General features: G+C 32.7%; 1 protein-coding gene, 1 long non-coding RNA gene and 1 other non-coding gene across 9 annotated transcripts in view; 1 reads left to right on the top strand and 2 right to left on the bottom strand.

Moving 5' to 3' along the window:
- Positions 1 to 24,044, bottom strand: part of p130CAS (Serine_rich_CAS and FAT-like_CAS_C domain-containing protein p130CAS) — a 162,369-nt gene that overhangs the window by 38,495 nt on the left and 99,830 nt on the right. For 6 of the 7 annotated variants that reach the window (XM_012288249.2, XM_012288250.2, XM_012288251.2 and 3 more), the window contains 2 exons: positions 21,789 to 21,938; positions 14,477 to 14,626 (listed from right to left, as the gene is read on the bottom strand). In XM_012288249.2, the coding sequence (XP_012143639.1) occupies positions 14,477 to 14,626; positions 21,789 to 21,938 (300 nt within the window). Of the gene's footprint in view, positions 1 to 2,162; positions 2,528 to 14,476; positions 14,627 to 21,788; positions 21,939 to 24,044 lie in introns of those variants that run through there. The other variant, XM_012288254.2, reaches the window with a different exon arrangement.
- Positions 14 to 1,082, bottom strand: LOC143264188 (uncharacterized). The gene is made up of 3 exons (XR_013037729.1): positions 631 to 1,082; positions 323 to 539; positions 14 to 209 (listed from the first exon to the last, which is right to left on the bottom strand). It is a non-coding gene; the product is annotated as an uncharacterized LOC143264188 (long non-coding RNA).
- On the top strand, positions 1,536 to 19,774 carry LOC100882259 (uncharacterized). Its single transcript, XR_013037725.1, has 3 exons — positions 1,536 to 1,674; positions 19,269 to 19,491; positions 19,575 to 19,774. It is a non-coding gene; the product is annotated as an uncharacterized LOC100882259 (transcript).

The following is a 24,044-nucleotide window of genomic DNA, read 5'->3' as shown; positions in this document are numbered from 1 at the left end:
TATATATTTCTAATTATATAACTTTTTATATTAATAATCATCATAAAGATTTATATTAATAATCATCATAATGATTTATATTAATACTCATCAATTAATATTACTTGTGTTATATTAGTAATCATCAAGCATTTTTTATAAATATTCATATTAATAATAATCAAAAAATTTCTCAGTCCTCAGACAAGTGCTGGTTGCAAATAATTTATCTGTAAGAAAGTAATATATGTTGATTTTGTAATAGAAAGTAGCTCTAAATATATAAACACAAATAGGTATGTAAAAAAAGAAAATATATTAAAAACAAAAAAATGTCATTTACATGTTCTGCATCTGGCCGATATTTCTTCTTTAACTCTTTTAATATCACGTAGGTTACAATTAGCATTATGCATAAGCATGGAAATAGTGAATAGATGAGTGGGGTGTTTATTGTTTTCGTAACACGCTTTTCGAATTCCTATACATAATGAATTACAGAAGAATTCATTCAATTATTCATCCAAGTGTTATATGTTGGAATGATCAAATATTATAGTCTGCAATTAAATAAATGTTATATTATAATCATATATAAAGGAACTTAAAGTATTTTTACAGGTAAAAAAATTTTTACAAGATTTTACTTACAGGTAAAAATATTATATTTATTGTTATTCGTATTTTTCAAAAATAGTCCAGCTTTCAAAATAAATGGTTATATTCAAACAGCTGTATGCAAGATTATTGCCGCCATCTTGTTTCCAGATTTGCAGATGGCGCGTTCGTTATTCCCCATATTTCCTTGCAACAATTGTTATCTATCACTCGCATTCTAAAACTCTTGCCAATAAATATCTGCTTATAATCTACGTATTGCAACCTCCCGTTACAAGAGATTGAAGATGTTAAAAAACCGTGATCTGACATTTTTTGCCGAATGATGTATCGCCAATCGTGGATTTATAGCGGACGTATCGTTATATCGAAGGGGAAAGTTGTGTCCCTCATAAAGCTACCTGTTACGTTACAATCGTCCCCGTTAATCTACGTCTGGTCAGCATTTTTTATGTGTCAAGTGACGTAATGACTGGAGATAACACGATATACGATCGGTGCACGTTCGACGAACTTTACCTGTGATCCTACGCGTTTCCATAATGAAGTCACCCACGTGCGAATATCTCTGGAACTCACGCGAACACGTGCACTCGCAAGTGTCGAGACAGTAAACGTCCGGAGAAAATATAAGACGTGCTACCTTTTAATACTACGATAACTCGCTAGATCACTTTCAATTACAATTATTAATTTTATAGTATGAAGACTAAACTATAGATTTTTAAAATGTTTCAAGAATTTTTATCAATAATAAATTCAAACAATTTTTCTTTGTTATATTCTGACACCTCAGTTTCACAAGGTACTTGTAACAATAAAGTTGCCGGCACTGGGCACGACAAAAAATGTTTTTAAGGTTACCAGCACTGTTTTTCGAGATCGTCGCGATCGGTAAGATGACGCGAGAGCTACAAATAAAGTATGAAAAGTAAAGTGTGATTATCTAAATTAGTGATAATAAATGAGTAGTGATAATAAATATGGGCTGCAAAGAAAATTCAGCGTTTGGAATCACGTTTTCATTTTTCCTGCGTCAACGGAAAAAAGTTGCTCTGAGCACATCCTCCCGCGCACGTAAGTTAACCTGTAAACTATTTGACATTTACGAGCTCTTTTCTATTTTATTTATTAACGATTTACCGAGAGGTATTTATAATAAATGACAGTCAAGTATTGATACTATACTTTAATTTCACCCTTGAAGTTCTTTGAATATAAAAGAATAAATTTTATATATTTTAAATCTCGAAACGTCTATTTTAGCATACAAGTTAGTGGTACCATTTTATTGCATCTGCTTGAACATGTGTTACGCCATCTTTGTATTTTGACATGTCATGTTTTTCGTCGATATTATCGACACATAAAAAAGCACCAGTCATCAAACACTGTTATTATTGAATTATTATACATTTTTAAAGCATGTGCATATAAAGTGTGTTATTGTGATGAAGTGTGATAGTGAAGGTTTAATACTACGCAATCAAATTCCTTATAACCTTATCGGTGCAATAAAGAGCAAGGTCTAATTAGAAGAAAAAAAACAAAGCAATAATAATTACACGTGACGTTCGATCCCCTGAATAAGTCGGTTTCTCTCGACAAGCATCTTCCACCTCTACGAACCGATCCGTTCCGATCAATCCACCACGGTCGAATATCGTGCTACTACCAAGCGAGTGGATAATCCCACGCGAACAAGTTTCGCAGTTCATTGATACTAGCCGTTAAAGACCTCGGCCCACGCCCAGGCTCCTCTCTCTTGCTCGCCCCTTATTTTCCTCCTTCTCTTTCGCCTGTCTACGGATTTTCCTCTCTCTGTTCTTTTTTCCATGCCATTTTCAGCCGATGCAACGGCAGTTTGCACGCTCGACCGACGCCAGTGACGGTTTCGAGATCTCGTCACCCCGGGCGACGAATCCTTCGTTAACGAACGGAAGACTCTACTGGTACAGTCCGGAGTAAATCTGCTTTTCTGGGGAAATGTGACAAGTTGTTCGGGGATTTTTGGGACTTTGGGTTTGACAATTTGGTGATGGGGATGTTTAGATATTTGGGGGATTTTGGAATTTTCGGGTTTGCAGAGTGAAAAATTTAGGAGTTTGGATATTTGATAATATTTTTAGGTTGGGTTTCAATTTTAGGTTAGGTATTTGTGGATATTGGAAGCTAAGAATTTGTGGCTTTGTAAAATGTGAGAAATTTGAGAAGATGAAAATATGGAAAATTTGAGAAAAATTTGGGAAGCTGGGAATTTGTAAACTTTTTGATACTAGTAAAATTTGTAATTTTTGTAGAATTTGTAAAATTTCAGAACTTAGAAATTTAGGAAATTAAATTTTGAGAATTTCGTAATTTAGGAAATTAAATACTGAGAATTTCATAATTTAGAAATTGGAGATTTTATTAATTTGAGAATTTAATAATATGAAAATCTTGAATTTAAAAAATTTACAAATCTTAATATTTGTGCATTTAGAAATTTGAAAAATCAAAACTGCAAAAATTAAAAAATTGAAAAATTCAATCATAAAAAGAGTCAAAAATTTGACTGGAATTTTGATGAAAATTAATTTGAAAATAAGTAACTATTAGAAATAACAAGATTTTCAAATCATATGTGTCCTTGTATAAAGAAAATGTATGTTGCACCCGAGTGTACTTTGTCACCGGCGAGAGGCTGTCAAACGTGTCCGGAACACGGCAGTTCATCCGGTGATCAGAACAGTTTCTCTCCCATCGGGAAAACGGAATTTTACCGATGAATTTCTTCTTCCAATTCTCCGGGGAAGAATCAGGGGGTGTGACGGAATAATTACGAAGTTAAGGGTGAAGATTCAGAGGGTGGATTCTGGCGAGACGTGTCCCACGCACGTTTAAAGACTTGATGTTAGTAGAGAGAGGTGCGACGGGATTATTACGCAAGAGATTAGGTAGCGAGAAAAATGTTCTGGTAAAATCTCTAAGTTGTACAAATACTTGTTATTTAAAGAATTTTAAAAATTTATTTCTGTGTATGATGTTGAAAATCTTAAGGTGTATAAATTAATTTGATTGGTTATGCTAGGTTAGATTTGGTACATTAGTACATTAATTTGATGTGTGACGTAAATTTATATGTGGAATTTATGTATATTTTACACCCATAAGTTAAACACACTGGTTACTAAATACACTTTCTACACTTAAATACTTTTTCATGATTACTTTTATTTTTACGTGAAAATAATTAAGAAGAACTGGTGGGCAGATTCGGGAGAACATAGGTAACTCATAGACACACAATACAATTCACACAGGTAAATAATATATAAAATTCACAGAAATATAGAACAGATAAAATTCACAGAAATATAAGGTATATAGAATACACAGAGACATAGTGTAGTAACTGCACTAAGGATTTTAAGGTTATAGTAAATAAGACGAACGCGCGAACTTCGCAAAGTTTCTATAGCAACTGTCACATTTCGCGCCCTCTCGACACGCATCCTTTGACATGTACTAATTTCGGTTACCGACATGCGGTATAATAAAAAATTCACAGAAGTATAGAAATACAATAAAATTTCTATTCTAACCTACAATAAAATATAAAAAATTCCACAGAAAAAATTAGAAATATATAAAATTTCTATTATAAATATCTATGATGTAACTCTGTAAAAAATGCATATCGGAACAGATTGTCTGCTGAACCGTGTAATTAAACAGTTTCGCGTACCGTCGGTCCCCCTTCGCAACAGAAGCTGCAGCTCGCGATGGAAACAGCCCAATGAAAGGACGTCAACGGCTTGTGTTCGAAAGTAAATTTAATGCACGAAGTTAGCGTACGTTACTGGTCGTTACTGACCGAGGGAGCCGAACCAGCCACGATCTGGTTATTCTATTTAACGTCGTCGGAGCACGAAGCCACTTTCGCCTACGTCGTGAATACTCCTGTTTCTCCTCTTGCTTCCCATACTTGTACTCGACGGGGCACAATATCCGTGCGACATAACAAAACCCCGTTTCTTTCTGACTTGCACTCGTTAATATCGTGCGCTGTGTACACATGTCCTGCTTCTCAAGTACCGGTAATTGATAATTAAGGTTAGGTTGTTAATAATATTTTTAGGTAGGTGGTTGTTAATAATATTTTTGTTTATTTTTAAGATTTATTTTAATTGAAATGTAATAGTTTTACATAGATATAATTATAAATTTTTATAGTTCAGAGCTTCGACCAGATTAATGTACAATAATGCAAGGTTCAACATTTTTATACTTGTTTAAGGACTCTCATAAGGGAGGAGTACTTTTGTTGAAGTTTTAATTGATTGTGGGAGAATATAGGAACATTAGCGTTATATTTGCGGATGTTTATTCTTGATGAATTTAGGAGTTTAGGAATTTAGAAATTTGGAAATTTAGATTTTTAGAAATTTGGAAATTGGGAAATTTGGAAATTGGAAAATTTGGAAGTTTGGTAATTGGGAAATTGGAAAATTTTGTAATTGGGAAATTTAGATTTTTAGATATTTGGAAATTGGGAAATTAGGAAATATGGAAATTTTGAAATTGGGAAATTTAGATATTTGGAAATTGGGACATTGGGAAATTTGGAAATTTAGAAATTGGGAAATTTGGTAATTGGGAAATTGGGAAATTTAGATATTTAGAAATTGGGAAATTTAGATATTTGGAAATTTGGAAATTTAGAAATTGGGAAATTTGGTAATTGGGAAATTTAGATATTTGGAAATTGGGAAATTAGGAAATTAGGAAATTGGGAAATTTTGAAACTGGGAAATTTAGATATTTGGAAATTTGGAAATTTGGAAATTTAGAAATTGGGAAATTTTGAAACTGGGAAATTTAGATATTTGGAAATTGGGACATTGGGAAATTTGGAAATTTAGAAATTGGGAAATTTAGATATTTAGAAATTGGGAAATCTAGATATTTGGAAATTTGGAAATTTGGAAATTTAGAAATTGGGAAATTTAGATATTTGGAAATTGGGAAATTAGGAAATTGGGAAATTTTGAAACTGGGAAATTTAGATATTTGAAAATTTGGAAATTTAGAGATTGGGAAATTATGAAATTTGGAAATTTAGATATTTGGAAATTGGGAAATTTGGGAATGGGGAAATTTAGAAATTTGGTAATTGGGAAATTTGATAATCTGAAAAATTGCAAACTTGAAAATTTAACTCAGAAATTTGTAAATTTCGATATTTACAGACCTAAAAATTTGAAAATTCAGAAATCCCAAAAAATAAAAATCTGAAAACACAAAAATTTAAACCTTCAAATTTGAAACTCTGAAAATTTGATAATTCGAAAATTAGTGAATCCAGAATCAGGAATTACAAAGTGTCAGAGTTAAAAAATTAGAGAATTCGAAAATTTGATCAGTGTTTATCCACACTGCATTCTCCGTCCTCTCGATTCACTTTGGTGTCGCTTGATAATCGCGTAGAGAAACACCCGCACACGTTCCATCGCGGAGAACACAAAGTGGGGTCCCTGGAGTCATCTCGATGGAATGTGCAGGGCGGTTTAGCTCAAAGAAGGGCGGACGCGTTTCATCACGTGTACACATCCACAGTCAGACTCGCTCTGTCTTTATCTTCTGCTTTTTCTACCGTTCCCTATATCTGTCTTTATTGACTTCCTTCCTTCTAGGAAAATCTTGATGTCTCTTCTTTATCGCCATCTGAAAATCTTGCTCGCTTTTTCCCCCTTTCTCCTTTGCTATGCCCGAGGTTTCTTCGCTTTTCTTGTTTTCTTTTCAACGTCTTCAAATACACTCTCTTTATTTCTCTTCCGTTGCATTTCGTCTTTTTTCGCATGTCAAACGTAATGCTTCTTGTGGTTTACGTTGATACAGAAATTTATTCAGTGATTTTTAATTACTTTCAGGAAATAATACATAGTTATCTTATATTTTATAATATTTAAAATATTTTTTGTAAAATTTATAATATTTTATACATTATAGTTTCAAAATATAAAATATTCATAAAGTTATAAATAAATAATTCTGACGACACAAAATTTGGTAAACTTAAAAGTAGCTTAACTGTGAATAATCAAAAATTTTATTATTTTAATGATTAATATTATTATATTTCATATTTTGCTTAAAGTAATTTAGTACACACTTTTCTATTAGAAATTTTAAATCTTTGAAATTATTTTTCCAATAATAATTTTTTAAAATAATCTTCGCTCTCAACGTTTTACTTAGTGATTGAATATATTTTCGCAACATCTTTTTCCATTCATATTTCCGTAAAAATAGATACAGGAATATATCTGTCTGGTCGTCTTCCACATTCTTTTTCTCCTGTCTCATGGTCTCCCATTCCTTTCAACCCCACACTTTCCTCTTCACTTTTGCTCGATTTTTTTCTCCCTTATATTTCCCTCTTCACTTTTTGCTTTCCATTCTGCCTGTTGATTCTCTTGCGTTTCCTCTCCCCTCTTATACCACGAGGTAAAATAAAAGGACAATGTTTAGAGCTTAAAGTGCTTTAATTAGACGGAATCAAGAGATGAATTAATTGTCCAATTAGGGGGTTGTAACTTGTGACGGTTAGACAACAGATTAAATAGCATTTCTTTCTTTAATAACTTTTTTAATTTAAAAGCAACATTAAATTAAATACTATTAAATAGTTACAACTTTCCTATACATTTAATGATAATGTAACTATTAAATAATTATAAGTTTCCTATACATTTAATGATAAAAAGTGCAAAGATTTTTTATCAATCATTTTCTATTTTAACAAATTTGATAATATAAAATGTGAAACGTGATGCTACGTAATGCAGAATTATTACATAATGAAACATAATTGCAATATTAATGTAACCGCTGAATATGTTGATAAGAATAAATGTGTAAATCAATATTATCCGTGTTAAATTGTTTACTCCTAATCGAGCGTCGTGATCAGCACAGAACCTTTGTTTTCGAACGGAGCTAAACGAGAGGGAAAGAGAAATGAAAGAAAGAGAAGATAGAAATGGCGACGGAGAGTGGATATTGTCTGGACTTACGGACATATAAGGGCACCGGTGATCTTTGCACGGTGAACGAGACAAGGGAAGCTCCATGTAGGGTATCCTGTAGGATAGGTTTCTCGTAAATCGTTCCGAGGGTGCAACGGTATGTTACTGAGAAAAAAGACCATCAGAAAAATTCGTAGATTCTATTTTCGCGTGGAACTTGGTATGCGTTGGAAACATTCGTCAAATGCTTTTATTTTCTTATTGAATAAACGTAATTTTTTTATATTCCGGAATAATTTTATAAATTGAGGAAGATGATTGTTATTATACAGCCTTGAGTATTTATAATAAAGTACTTTACGTACGACAGATCAGTGCCTTTCAACGGAACGAATCTTCAAACTTTTCTCAAAAACGAACCCGAATCAACAAATTTTATTCTACATTTTCTTATTTTTCCATAAGGACGCGTGTTCGCTTTTACATGTCCGGAACCTGTATGTCAAAGTCAAGATCGTCGAAGCTGACATCACCGCGGTACCTAATTACCACACTTTTTAATCGTCGTATCGTGCGGTACTCGACGAAAGGATAAAAAGTCCGAATGGAACCATATGCGGCAAATCGACCGTTGCCATAAAAAATTGCGAGTGTCTGCATCGGTAAAAATCAGCGATATCGGTCAGTTCTCAAACTGCAATTAACACATTGCTGACCGACAATTTCACGCAGAAGCTACCATGTGTCACCGACTATTATCCCGTAATTGAATGCGAAATAGAAATAGTCTAAACGAACTTCGATATACTTTATTTATACATAATAAATTGAAATGAAAGTGTACGTATCTTTTATATAATCAATACTGAAACTACCAATCGGGTTATTTGGCCTACTCACAATCTTCTTTAAATCACTAAATTTATGCTTTTCTTGAAATCTGTTGATTTTTATTGAGATTAATATGTATATTAATTTATTAAATTTATTTTTTCTATTTTATTTCTTGTTTCAAACTGTGCGCGCACGCCGATGTTAATAATTTTTGTTGGTGTAATAAGCTGTATGGAAGTCACATCTGCGTATAATTTATGGTCACGTCATGAGAAACGTCATCGTTCCAAGGAAAAACTTGAAATTTTAGCTGATAGTTCCAAGTGTTAAAAGATAAAATAACTTTCGCCCATTCCGTACGTTTCAATCTCGCGGGACAGATTTCTCGGCAGATGCCAGTCGGAACCGCACGCGAAAGCGTTTCGAGAAGCGCGAAAAAAATCGCAACACGTACACTGGATAAAAGTAAGAAAAATACCGCTATGTTCGTTTCGCGGCATGACCCCGGGCACCTGTGAGTACCTGAACCTGAGTAATTCCCTCGTGACGAGGCAATTTTGAGGAAGCTTGTTCGCGTAACGTTGACCTTTAGGTCGTATTTCTGTCGAGCGACGACGAACATGCGGGTATGGCGACGTTCTCCGGATCTTCGCTGTCGCGAAGAACGTGCCGGACAAAAAGCACACTCGGAACAGACAAGGAAACAAGAACTCGAAGAAAGACCAACTCTGGCAACAAACTTTTACTGTATCGGAATGAATTCGTGCATAGACGTCTTTTTGTTCGCCATGGTAGTTTCTTTCTATTGCTTTGTTTATTGTTATGTTTTGTGTTTAAATTTATGTGGAGGTATTTGTTAAATATATATGTAAAATATATGCATGAAAGATATTATAAAATATACATATGACATATATGAAACATACATATGAAGAACATTATAAAACATTCATATGAAATATATCATGACATATGTATATGAGAGATATTATAAAATATACATATGATACATATGAAACATACATATGAAAGACATTATAAAATATACATATATGAAAGACATAATAAAACATACATATGAAAAACATTATAAAACAGACATATGAAATATATCATGACATATGCATATGAGAGATATAAAATATACACATGATACATATGAAACATACATATGAAAGATATCATGACATATGCATATGAGAGATATTATAAAATATACACATGATACATATGAAACACACATATGAAAGACATTATAAAATATATACAAGAAAGACATAATAAAACATACATATGAAAGACATCATAAAACATACATATGAAAGATATCATAAAATATGCATATGAGAGATATTATAAAATACACATATGAAAGAAATTACAACACATATAATATATGATCATCAAATATACTCTGAGTTTTTTCCAATAATTATTATATGCACATCTGAATTATGTTCTCTTTATATTTATTTACAGGGTAAGCACTCTCTTCATGTAGCATAAAAATTGTTCAACATAATTTGATTTACAAAAATTAAAAACTAGTTTGATGTTCTTTTTGTATCTGACATATGCAAGTGCTGAGTTTCTTTACTGATGCATAAATACATTTCTTGTTGCTGCAATCTGGCGACGCAATTATAGCCGAGAAATATTGCGATCAACTGAGCAGACTTCGAGAAGAAATCAAAGAAAAACATGCAGCATTCGCGAATAAAAAGGGAACTGTATTTCTCCATACAACACGCGTATCAACAGAAATTGAACGAACTAGAATCCACTTCATTTGGTATTTAATAAATACCTGTTATGTTAATAATATTGCTTATCAGGAAAATAATTCAGCAACGTCATAAAGTAAGAATACTTTAGCACATAAATGAAAAATTAAAGCAATGAGAAAAATTGCCAGATAAGTGAAAAAATTATTAATGTATAAGTTTGAAGTTATTAAATAAACAATTATATAATAATAATAACAGTTAAGTATAAGAATGACAACATTAAGTAAATTATTTGATGTGTTTGTGTCAATTGATTATGAAATTTGTTTATGTCCCTTAATAATAAAATTACTTAAAAATTTTAGTGGATGTTCCATAATAATTTAATTGCTATTCAAGTACACATAAAAAAGCTATTAATTGCAAATTAATTTACAAAAGAACATAGCAGTAAAATAGCTGTTTAAATGAGATATTAAAATAGAATCATATTAATTTTGAAAATTTATACTAACAAAGCTAATTTTGCTACAAAAATTGATTAAACGTAAAAAATAAACGGAAATGATATTAACAAAATCTGTATAGAACAGTTAATTACCCGTTTACCTAATTTAAAATGAATTCTCGAAATGAGGAACCGCGAGAACATTTTATTCTTCACCGGCGTTGCATGAAACTTTTGACATTCGCCGTGTAGCTATTTGTATCGGTATTTGAATAACAAATGTTTGCTCGTGAAGGCGTCTCTTTTGTTTCGTTCTCCTTTCCTACCTCTCTCATTTTTTTCTACCGAAATGTACGGCGCATAAAAGAACGGGGCTGAGTTATGGCTGTCGGGCCCGCGGATAGAGCCTTCAAGGATTACAATCGGAAATTCAGCTGGTTGAAAAACGCGTACAAATGTTGGCGGATGACGTAACCACCGTAAAAAGCGCTCTTCAACGGATGAAATTTTAACAATGCTTTATTCGGGACCGTTTCAGATTTAACGGAATGAGATTCGGTGATTTTCAAACCGGAAAATAGATGTTTTCCGGTGTAAACAGTCTAAAGTCGACCGCGTCGAAGCTCAACGAAAAAATACACGGTTCCCATGTTTTCGGGTTGCTTTGCTAAATCTAAAATTTAGATTTAGTTTCTAAGTCAACAATTTATGGAACTGCCACACTGAAACAGCTGAAAATTGCATTAGGTAGCATTTTCGTTTTTAACAAATCTTGCCAAATATTTTTACAGTATGCTATATTTATTTTTCATAGTCACAAGCAGTTAATACAAGTATTTTCAATGAACTAAGAAGACATATTTTTAATAATGGTAGATCTGTATGCTAATTGAAGTTCCACCCACATATGGGTGACATGGCAGTCAGTGTTCAGACGAAGTGCTACTTCATGCAATATTAAGCAATTCACTTAAAAAACTGTGTGTATTATAATACTGATCATAAACACTATAAACTTGTCACGATAACTCTCGTATCAATGTATGACAAATGCAACCTAAGACATAATGAATGATTAAGAAAGTTAAGTCTAGCGAAATATTAGAAGACCCTCTGAATACGCTCGGAGTAAAGTGAATTACGGCTAATATGATGGATACCAGAAAGTGGGCAGAAAAACAACGATGGCAGTTGGTGTCCATTATGCAAAATGAAGAAAAAACGTATTTAAAGATTTAACTTGAAGCTTACCTTTATCGAATGATTTACGTGTTATAAATTCAAATGAAGTGTTTCATAAAAATTTTTAAAACGATAGCAAGGAGATAAAGAACGATGAATATTATAATATATGTAGCTTTTGTAGAGTTCCATATAAATATTCATATAGGGTGGTTCACGCAACTGTGTTGGGTTATAACTTAGACAAAATGGTGGTTTTAAGAAGGTGGGAGTTTTTTGTGGAGGTTATAACAATTGCATGAAGTTTTCAAAGCTATAATTTTTATATTGTTGTAAAAATGGTAATAGTAAAGAGTAATAGTAAAAAGTAATAGTAAAGAGTAATAGCAAAGAGTAACAGTAAAGAGTAATAGTAAAGAGTAATAGTAAAGAGTAATAGTAAAAAGTAATAGCAAAGAGTAACAGTAAAGAGTAATAGTAAAGAGTAATAGTAAAGAGTAATAGTAAAAAGTAATAGCAAAGAGTAATAGTAAAGAGTAATAGTAAAGAGTAATAGTAAAAAGTAATAACAAAGAGTAACAGTAAAGAGTAATAGTAAAGAGTAATAGTAAAAAGTAATAGTAAAAAGTAATAGTAAAGAGTAACAGTAAAGAGTAATAGTAAAGAGTAATAGTAAAGAGTAATAGTAAAAAGTAATAACAAAGAGTAACAGTAAAGAGTAATAGTAAAGAGTAATAGTAAAAAGTAATAGTAAAGAGTAATAGTAAAGAGTAATAGTGAAGAGTAATAGTAAAGAGTAATAGTAAAGAGTAATAGTAAAAAGTAATAGTAAAGAGTAATAGTAAAAAGTAATAGTAAAGAATAACAGTAAAGAGTAACAGTAAAGAGTAACAGTAAAGAGTAACAGTAAAGAGTAATAGTAAAAAGTAATAGCGAAGAGTAACAGTAAAGAGTAACAGTAAAGAGTAATAGTAAAAAGTAATAGCAAAGAGTAATAGTAAAGAGTAATAATAAAAAGTAATAATAATGAGTAACAGTAAAGAGTAATAGTAAAGAGTAATAATAAAATAGTATTGGTAATATAAGTTATAAGTCTTTAAATAGTAAAATATAAATAAAAAGCTAGTAATACTAAAAAAATTATTAGTTATCAAGATAAAAAAACGTACCAACTTAGACTACAAGAGCTCAACATAAAAATTCATATTACACTACAAAAGTTCGATATAAAACTTCGACTCAAACTGTGGAAACATAAAAATTCATGTGAGTTCAACATAAAATTTCAAGTTATACAACAGTATAAAAATTCGTGTTACACTAAAGGAATTCGACATAAAATTATAATAGTACAATATAAAAATTCATGTTATAACATAAAAATGCATGTCACACCTTAAGGGTTGAATATAAAAATCCCCCTAAAAGAAGATATAATAAAAGGTATCGACTTTTCGACCCTTCGTAGACTCCCTTAAACAAAGCATGGTTAATCGATCGCCACACGGCATGCATTTCACTAAATTGTCGTGGTTGACAGATGCTAAGCGATGCCAATGGCAGACACGCGGCAGTGGCCAGAAGAGCAGAGAAAACGAATTGGTAGTCAGCTGATTTTGACAGATCCTGTCTCTACTCTGTGCGAATCAGGGCCGACATAAGGGGGTGCAATGGGGGTCTAACACAATGGAGCCCACTGCCGACGCCATTGTGAGTTTGTGCCGCATTTCACATATAAAGTCGATCGATGGGGCGGCGTGCGAGTAGGGGTGGACTTCATGAATTTCTACGTCTTTTTAAATCGGGAATAAATTAATACCGGCTCTTTAATAAAATATGGACTCGGTGGACTTTGGATAGAGTCACTACATCAACAAAGTTTGATCTAATCGGGAAGAAATAAATTGATGGATCTCAAGTTTCTTGGTTTACTTTGGTAAAATTATTATTTTGTTTTCGGAAATGGATTATGACATTATGATTTATTGTATGTTATGATAGATTATGATGTATTATGATTTATTAGGGCTTGTTGTGATATATTATGACTTCTGTTACAATATTGTAGAAATGTACTGATACACTACATTAGTACATGTTAATATAACAAAAACTAATATATTAAATATACAAATTAAACAGTGGTTATTCATAAATCAATAAAAACAATATTTTTAATATAATGATTGCAATTTTAAACCCCAAATAACTAAACTAATAAAACTGATGGACTCTAAGATCGTCAATTTATTTGATTAAAATTATGGTGTTTCTTTGAATGAAATTGATTTCCCTTATAATGTTGTGCAATTAAAATAATATTTATTTAAATATCAAGCAACAAAATAATTTTAATATGATTATTGTAGTTTTAAGCAATTCTTAATAAATTCATAACACAGAAAGTTAATTTTTGAATTCCCAAACTTGTACATTGGCATATTTCCAAATTTTACAATGCAGAAGTTTCCACATCACCAAATTATTCTATTATCTTCTATTAATCCTGTTACATTGGTCAAACGTATAAAATACGGAATGTATTCAAGCGTAATAATTTGTTCACAGTGCTACCCTTTTATTAAAATACATGCGATCTTCGTGAACGAACCAACATATTACAGAAATGTTCTGTGCTCCATGAATTTAATAATAATATCATTTTTCAAATAACTCACCCTATTTGGTTGAACGTGCCAGCTACGTCGTTTGCCATGCCTCTGTATACCGTCTTCAGAAGTGGTAAGGTCAGCCCTGCTGCCAACCAAACAACCCCCTGTATCGTATTGGCCAACCAGAAGTCTCAATCGATTTCCTGGACAGATGCCCTGGGCAGAAAAAAGAAGAATTATGTGCGTCGACGCGTCGGCAATATTTAGCGACGATTAAACACCGCGGTACTTCAATCGAAGTCCTAATATTTCTAAGTGTCGTAGGTTGAATAATTGTATAACACCGATATGTTTCTACTTATTTTTAACGATGTTCAAAACTGAACGACTTCGTGTCTACATGTATCCGATGATGTTCCAAAGCGAACAACGTGTCTATGTATCCGATGTTCCGAAGTGAACAACTTCGTGTCCATTTCGTGTCCATCTTTCCGATTGCTTATTCCGCAAGATGAAGGCTCGGTGTGGGCGCACAATTTTTACGAACAGGGCTGAGGGAAACAGTTCTAATTTCTATCGGGTACACAAATTCGGGTGGATATGGAAAACCTAGCTACGTATGCGGTCTGGGCATTGCCCAAAAGTGACCCAAGTAATAAAACCAAGCAACCTCGACACGAATAGGAAGCTGCAAATAAAGGACTCTACTAGTAAGATTAAGGGTTCTGACAAACAGATACTAATGATAATAAATTGAAAATACTATGTAGAATGTTACGACTCCTTGGATGTTAAATATATAGTAGGCTATGAAAGCATTCGAACACTGGCTACTGAAAGTTGGAACAATGAAAACGTTGCACTTGTGGCGGAGCAATCGAAGCGAGGATAATCGTAAATCATGGATTGCGAATAATTTAAATGAAAGGTAGTATGTAGAAAACAAAAGATTTATAACGGAAGAGTTTCTATAAGGGGTGTTACAATTTGTCATACGATGACGTATCTATTTTATACTTCCATAAAATACGATATATAAATATGACATGTTTCATGTTTTCATAAAATATGGATATGTTTTGTTTTCATAGAAACAAATTTTGTGGATTCCAAAATATTTTGTAGATATATAAATATATCCTCCATATTGTTTTAATTAACAGTTTTAATTTACTAAAAAACTAAATTATAGAAGTTAAAGTATATGAACCATATCTTTGAGAAAAATTATAGTTTAATCATGAAGAACTTCATTGCAATGCACTCGCTAAGAGAGCAAAACACTTTCAACTTGTTATTTATAATTCCTTATAAATAATTACTTATATTCCTTATAAATATTACTTATAAAATTTTACAATCTGACTATTTATAAAGGTATAACTATTTATAGCTGATTAAGTATTTATAACTTTCACGGAAGGGAGGATTTGGTGAAACCGGAACGAAAATAAACTCGCCCTCCGCTTGCATCTTGTGGAAAAATCTTTCTTCGTTCGAATAACGGTGTCAGATAGCTCACACATTCGGTGCTTAAATTCTGAAGGCTTATGTGTCCACATGTATCGAGTTCTCCGCGTGTGTGACACGTTTTCGTGGTCGCGCACCCCTGATGGTTTGACAGTCGCAGCTGTCGAATATCTCTACCTGAGGTTGCGGTTCGAATACCTTCGAAAGGTGGAGTAATGTGATCATGAGCTTTCGATATTAGGGTCTAGAATCCTGACATTCGAGATCGAAGGATTACAAGGAATAAAAAGAAAAAAAGAGGAACACCTACGAATTACGTCGGTATTCACATTGTGAAGGGTGGAGATATCATTTTCTTTTTATTGGATTTTCTTGAAACTTGAGCTTCAAAATGGGTATTTAAAATTTTATTCTTGGCCAATAATTTTTAACAATTGAAACCTTGTTTTTTGAATTCGTTATTTTGATAAATAATCTTGGAATGAATAATTTATAGTTATAGTAGAGTTACAGTGGAGTTCATTTCATGTTCATTTGGATTATAATTTTCTTCTTGTCTTATTATTAAAATATTTCATTTTTAGAAGTTATCAGTATATAACTTAGGTGTCCTCTTATCAGTCAGTGACATTCGGTGCTTATCTTCACAAGCAAGTACGGGCTAAGCAGAGGACCAACAATATACTTTTTCTGTTTTTAACTTGCAGTTTACTTCGCATAAATAGTGATGTGTTAAGTAAATTTAACAATTTAACAAATTTAAGAAATTAAACAATATAAGTAATATGAAAAAAAATTCTTGAAAGAGTAGCAAAATGTCTCAGATACAATTTCTCAAGAAAATTGTCTCGAATGCTTTATCATCGATCGTCAGGATGTTCACGACTGCAGAACAGAAAGATTTCGATGAACACAGTCCCGATACTTTCAGACCAAAGCGTGTGCCTATATGCATACGCGACAACGGAAAACCGGCGTTCATTTTCGAAACACCGGCAGACTGCACTGTGTACCTAGCTCTACAGAACTGTTCATTTGCCGTAGCATAGAAGCTCGAAAACGGCAATGTACCGGGACAAACTGTGCTCCATTACAAATTCTATTCAATCGCGAACGAAGAAAGGAGAACAGGCTCGTTCGATCAGGTCCGCTCGTACACCCGTTACGTTGCACGAGAGCATCTGCCGTTAATTTTCGTGCGGACGTGTGAGACAAATCGATTGGACGTCAATGACGTGTCCAAAGCAACCGAAATCAGTTACTTTGCTCCAGTTCTAATTTTTATTTTGAAATTTCATGTAACGGTGAATTACACGCAGATGTGACTTCCATACAGTTTATTGCACCAACAAAAATTATTAACATCGACGTGCGCGCACAGTTTGAAACAAGAAATAAAATAGAAAAAATAAACGTAATAAATTAATATACATATTAATCTCAATAAAAATCAACAGATTTCAAGAAAAGCATAAATTTAGTGATTTAAAGAAGATTGTGAATAGGCCAAATAACCCGTTTGGTAGTTTCAGTGTTGACTATATAAAAGATACGTACACTTTCATTTCAATTTATTATGTATAAATGAAGTATATCGAAGTTCGTTTAGACTATTTCTATTTCACAGTCAATTACGGGATAATAGTCGGTGACGCATGGTAGCTTCTGCGTGAAATTGTCGGTCAGCAATGTGTTAATTGCAGTTTGAGAACTGACCGATAACGCTGATTTTTACCGATGCAGACACTCGCAATTTTTTATGGCAACGGTCGATTTGCCGCATATGGTTCCATTCGGACTTTTTATCCTTTCGACGAGTACCGCACGATACGACGATTGAAAAGTGTGGTAATTAGGTACTGCGGTGATGTCAGCTTCGACGATCTTGACTTTGACATACAGGTTCCGGACATGTAAAAGCGAACACGCGTCCTTAAGGAAAAATAAGAAAATGTAGAATAAAATTTGTAGATTCGGGTTCGTTTTTGAGAAAAGTTTGAAGATTCGTTCCGTTGAAAGGCACTGATCTGTCGTACATAAAGTACTTTATTATAAATACTCAAGGCTGTATAATAACAATCATCTTCCTCAATTTATAAAATTATTCCGGAATATACAAAAAATAACGTTTATTTAATAAGAAAATAAAAGCAAATACACTTGACGAATGTTTATGATTGCATTACCGTTGTTTTATTACTATATACAATAAATCCCTAACACACGCAACGAAAATATGACTCCATTTATCAAGATATAAATAAAAGGGATTAGTGTCTTAAAGCAGGAAAAGCTAAAGCCGCACAAATTGCAGGAGGAACTTAATTATCTCTTATACATTTTTCGCGTAATACTGGAATTGTATAAATAAAAGATGAGGCAAACATGCATCTGGCTCAGCTGCAAGAACCCGTAACAAGAACACAAGTAATTTCCTCGTAAAGTTGTATTACAACCGTATATCCTTGTTTTCCAATTTCCAATTTAAACCTCCCCCATGGTTCCTTTTCAACGTACACCATATGCGTTATATCATGCCTTCTGTCTACGCTACAGGGATCGATATGTTGAACGACAGGCTCTTACAAACAGGATCGTGAAATTGAGCTTCCGAAGCGAAGGAAGATAAAATTCTAAAACCACAAATAGTCCCTGAAATAGAAAAATGGGACGCATCACGAATGTCTGATACGCGTCAATGTCGAAAGTGGGACAAGTCCATTCTCAAAGTTACAAAGTTTTTAAGTTCTTAATTTTCAAGATTTCATACTTTCAAATTTTCAAATTTTTATATTTTTAAATATTTAGATAGTCAAATTTTTCTTTCTACAAATTTTATAATTTGGGATCTTAAATGTACAAAAATTTAGAAGAGCAGAAATTTCAAATTTTTTAATTCACAAAACTGTAAATTAGGGATATAGAAAATAAAAATTGTTGAATGAGAAATATAGGAAATAAAAATTGTTAAATTAGAAATATAGAAAATAAAGACTTTTAAATTCTCAAATTTAAAAATTGAAAAACTGTGCATCCATCATAGCATCCTCCAGTACAAGCACTTGCATGACCATGCACTATGCTCTCGTGAGTGCAGTTATCCGTCACTGTTTTATACTAACATAAAAAACATGTACACTGCCATTGAATTTGTTCGTATACGTATAAACTATCCACAATCTTTAGTCCAACATTTCTTATCAGTCCTCATATATTCTGTAAAATAAAATAACAGCTTAAAAGAAAATTCTAAAAATTTCAGTGTCAAAATTACTTGAATACTATTCTCACTGATTCTTGGTACCGGTATACGGATAAACCAAATAATAACAAAGTTACGGCCATTAGCAACTGACCCCACTTAACCAGCATTTTCTTCGCATTCCAGACGCATCGACACATCTAAAACCATGCTTACATTCCACAGAAGAATCCCTAGACAGGGGACCGTTCATGAAAATCACAGATAAGCTAGTAACGAGATTGCCATAGGTCGTGGACCTACACAGAAATCTTTCGAACAGATGTCGAACGCGGAAACGATCCTCAGGTCGCACTTTCAAACTCGTTCCAACGCTGTATACAGTGATCATTAATATTCGGACACTATAGTATCCTATCAGTTACTGCTTTATGTATTTATGCACAATTAAATTAATTTTTGCTTTTGCCTATTTTTTGCTTTTTATTGTAGGATTATTTTACTGTAAGAACGCGTCAGTAGCGTAAACCATGGAGATCTACGATTTCGACTGTCACGTGGTCATCCGAATAACGCCGAAGGGAAACGAAGTGACCCGATCTGTCATTCGTCTGCTTACCGCGAATCTTATTAAAGCGAATTCTTTATACAAAATAAACTCTTGGAATTACAAATAAATATGTTGTGAAATATATCGTGTTTGGTCTCATTTTAATCAGAAGAATGTCACAAATATTTTCATATAAGTTTCAGAACAAAAATATCGAAAATAAATAGTTTCATTCTTGCATTAAGATTATCCTCCCAATATGTTCTTTGCTTACGTTCCTTTCGTATGTTTTCTACGCTCGTTTCTCTATGTTCAACAAACTTGAAACAATATAATAATTACACGATATAAGCGAAAGTTCAAACCCGAAAGATTTGGTTTTACAATAGAATTTTTATTTTAACGGTACATACATTTCTTTCTACTACCAATGTTCTATCAATTAAATTTACAAGCTACACATCTTGTTTTCCGAAAATAATTTTATTTATTCGAATATTTGACCACCCACTATATACACGTTCCAAGAGTTCCCAGATGAAGATCTCCGATCAAATACAGTAACGGTGCAACCGTATACTTGATTTTCCCGATAACAATATCGCGTAATGTCTTTACAGCCGAAGAAAGTCCAACTACGAGCTTAGCACGCTAAATCGAGCTGCATGCATAATGCACCGACTACAGCTATACGTCAGTTCGTATGTTTCTCGTACAGCATGCTTGATAAACTCCATCAAACGTTAATAGAACTGCGGCACCGTTGGCGGAGAGGAACATATGGGATCTCGATGAACGTGAACGTTTATGTAAGTGGCTGTTCGATCTGCAACTAGGGCAATTACGAAAACTTTCGGGGGTAGGGGGATAATAGCGAAAGGTTTCGGTAGCTATTGAGTATAAGGTTTATTGTAGGGTGTCGCACAACCGTTCGTGGCGTAATGAGATTGGGAACTGATTTTCATATTTCCACATTTCTAAATCTTCAATTTCTGGATTTATAAATGTTCACATTCCTAAATTCCTAGATTACAAAATATCTAGATTTCTTAAAAAAATCACAAAAATATAAAATAATAAAAAATACCAAATGTGTAAGTTACAGGTTCCTAGGTTACAAAATTTCTAGATTAAAAATTCTTAAATTACAAAACTATTAGATCCTGAATCCCTTGATCTCTAGTTGATCCCGTCTAGATCTTGAGTCCCTAAATCCCCAAATTCCTAGTTCTCCAAGTTCCTACATTTCCGAATTTCTAGCTTCCTAATTCCCTAGATCCCCAAACCCCCAGATTCCCAAATCCTTAGAACCCCAAATTCCTAGATTTCAAAATTCCTAGATCCTAAGATCCCCAAATCCCTAGATCCCCAAGTTCTTAGATCCCCAAAATCCCTAGATCCCCAAAATTTCTAGATCTCCAAATCCCTAGATTCCCAAAATCCCTAGATCCCCAAAATTTCTAGATCCCCAAAATTTCTAGATTTCCAAATCCCTAGATCCCCAAAATTTCTAGATCCCCAAAAACCCTAGATCCCCAAATCCCTAGATCCCCAAAATCTCTAGATCTCCAAAATCCCTAAATCCCCAAAAACTCTAGATCCCCAAATCGCTAGATCCCCAAATCCTTAGACCCCCAAATCCCTAGATCCCCAAAAACCTTAGATCCTCAAAAACTCTAGATCCCCAAATCGCTAGATCCTCAAATCCCTAGACCCCCAAATCCCTAGATTCTCAAATCCCTAGATTCGAAAATCCCTAGAACCCCATTCCTAGATTTCAAAATCCATAGATTCCTAAATCTCTAGACTGCCAAATCCCTAGATGCCCAATTTCTTATATCCCGCGTTCTTATATATTAATTCTCTAAACCCCAAAAAAAAAATTAAATAATATATTTTCTATTAAAGAGGCGTAGGTGTGATTTCTATTGCGTGAAGAATTTAAACTTATTGCGAGAAAATGAGAAAGTTTCCAGATAATAAGGAGTAAAAGAATATTCGGGGGTGATTTATTAAGACGCCAAGTAAGTTTGTAACGAGACGTAATTGAAAGACATTTTTCCAACTGTTTTTCGAGCGAAATACCTCGGTTAAGTAAAATAATTAACTTCTTGTCGAAAAGTGTGTTAGAAAGTTCCATTGAAGAAGGTAATTACCTGTCTACCACGGAGAGCACACAACCACCAACCCTCCAGGCCAGCGGTATTTTGCTCTAGTACCGTAAGAACATCACCCTTCCGAAATGCCAATTCGTCGGGAGCTTCTGCGATGTTATCGTAGAGGGCACGCGCTTTTACACATTTTTGCTGTAACAAAAAGTCGAAACAATGCATTAGTATTTCTTTTTATACAATACATGTCTTCTATATTTACTGTAGATCCATTTTACTATATCTGTAAATAAATATATTTTGTGAAAATCTGTTTTTTTTTTAATAAAATCTGTAATGTAAAATGTTCTAGCAAATGGGTTGAAGTAACAGTTTGTTCAAGTAGAATAATTTCACCACCCACTGCAATATCAATCCAGTTTCTTTTCCTCTCACGAGTCCGCATAAATGGACGTGTCCTTCCAATCAATTGAATCCCATAAAATCCCTAGCCGTTTCAGCGGCTCGCGTTGCTATTTCGGGAAGCAAACTGTTCTTAAGAGATATAACGACATTTCAGACGAAGTACAGGTCACAATGGACGTGACTCGTTTACCGAGAAACCGCGTTTTGTTTCACTCGCTTTCAAGTGATTTCAATTAAAGTGCCTCGCCGGGATGACAACACTTTTCTCGCCATCTATTTTTTCGGGGCAAACAATGATGTCATCTCCTGACTTTGACAAATGTCGGCAAAGAAACGCGCCGCCATCTTAGCCTGAATTTAACGAGTTCGTATGGAAAAAATGGCCGACATCTTCTTTTTTGCTCTTGGCAAATAAGAAATCTTTTGCGAATTATTGGTCTTGGAAAATATAAAAAATTTTATTAAACTAAATGAGGTGATTTATATAGGTAAACTTTGTAAAAAAATAAAAACGATAGAATTTATTATATTAAGTTAGCATGAGCACGTGACTTATTTCACTTTGCTGTTTCCAAAACAAATTTACAAAGTTTCAAAAACTGAAATTTTGTAATTCTCCACTTTCCAGTTTTCCATGATTTTAAATTCCCAAATTTCCAACTTTTGAAATTAAAAAATTTAAAAGGCCAAATTTAAAAATTCAATAAATTCCTCAGATGTAATTTAAACTCAGTCACAAGATTATTAAATGAAATCATTGTAAAATTTATTGATTCAATAAAATTAATAAAGTATAGTACATTCAAATCAATAATACATAAAAGTTAAATTCATAAATTATTGAAACCTTACTGAAATATATATACGGCGCGCAATTTAAAATCCTTAATTACCAACTGTAATTCCCGAAACGATTTTCCATGTTTATTAATTTCACTACTGATAATAAATTTAAATGAAAATTTATCAGCGTCGATGCAATGAAAAATAAATGGAAGGACGATATTTATTCTCTCATTTCAGTATTATACTGTTTTAGTACGAATGATTTATTATCTTATTAACACGGTCTAATGAATAATTTAATATATCATTAATTACTTACCGGAAAACATCGCAGTATAATAAATGTTCATAAATTATTGACATCGTAAATTCTTAACATTATTAAATCATAAATGAACAACGTAGTAATAATTATTAACGTCTGAGCATTATCGAACATTGGTAAGTAATTAAATTTAAATGCATGCTTCTTAAATGTTCTCTGTTTATCGACTCTTTGACAAGTTTTCCGAAGTATCTGCGTAATTAAAACTCGGCAGAAGTTTCCAAAACGACTAAAGTTCTTTTCAAGTGAATGAGCAGTGCTGTTGAAACGTTTTTAAAACTTACTTCACAATTTCCTTAATGTGTTTTTATTTCAACTTTTAAAAGCAGATTATTGAACTTATGAAATTATTACCTTCATACTTTTGCTTGAGCGGTAAAGTATTTAGTATTATTTGTTGGGGAAATTAAATTTGTTATAATGGATTATTTAGATGGAAATATTATTATTGTTAATAAATATTAATATAATATTAAATATTATTATTATTCAATTAATGGTAGAAAATTCCAAAATTGTATATTCCAAAATTTCCAAATTTTCAAAAATTCCCTAAATTTCAAAGTTCCAGAATTCAAAAATTCCCCAAATTCCAAAATTTCAAATTTCCAACATTCCCCAAATTCCCCAATTTGCAAAATTCTAGAATTAAAAAATTCCCCAAATTCCAAAATTTCCAAAATTCCAAATTTCCAAACTTCCAAAATTCCAAAATTCTAAAATTCCAAATTTCCAATATCTCAAATCACCAAATTTCCAAATTTCCAAAATTCCAAATTTCCAAA

Source organism: Megachile rotundata, chromosome 3 (assembly GCF_050947335.1).
Source record: "Megachile rotundata isolate GNS110a chromosome 3, iyMegRotu1, whole genome shotgun sequence".
In the NCBI taxonomy this organism is placed as follows: Eukaryota; Metazoa; Arthropoda; class Insecta; order Hymenoptera; family Megachilidae; genus Megachile; species Megachile rotundata.
Note: the sequence above shows the minus strand (reverse complement) of the source record. Positions and strands in the feature narration are given on the sequence as shown.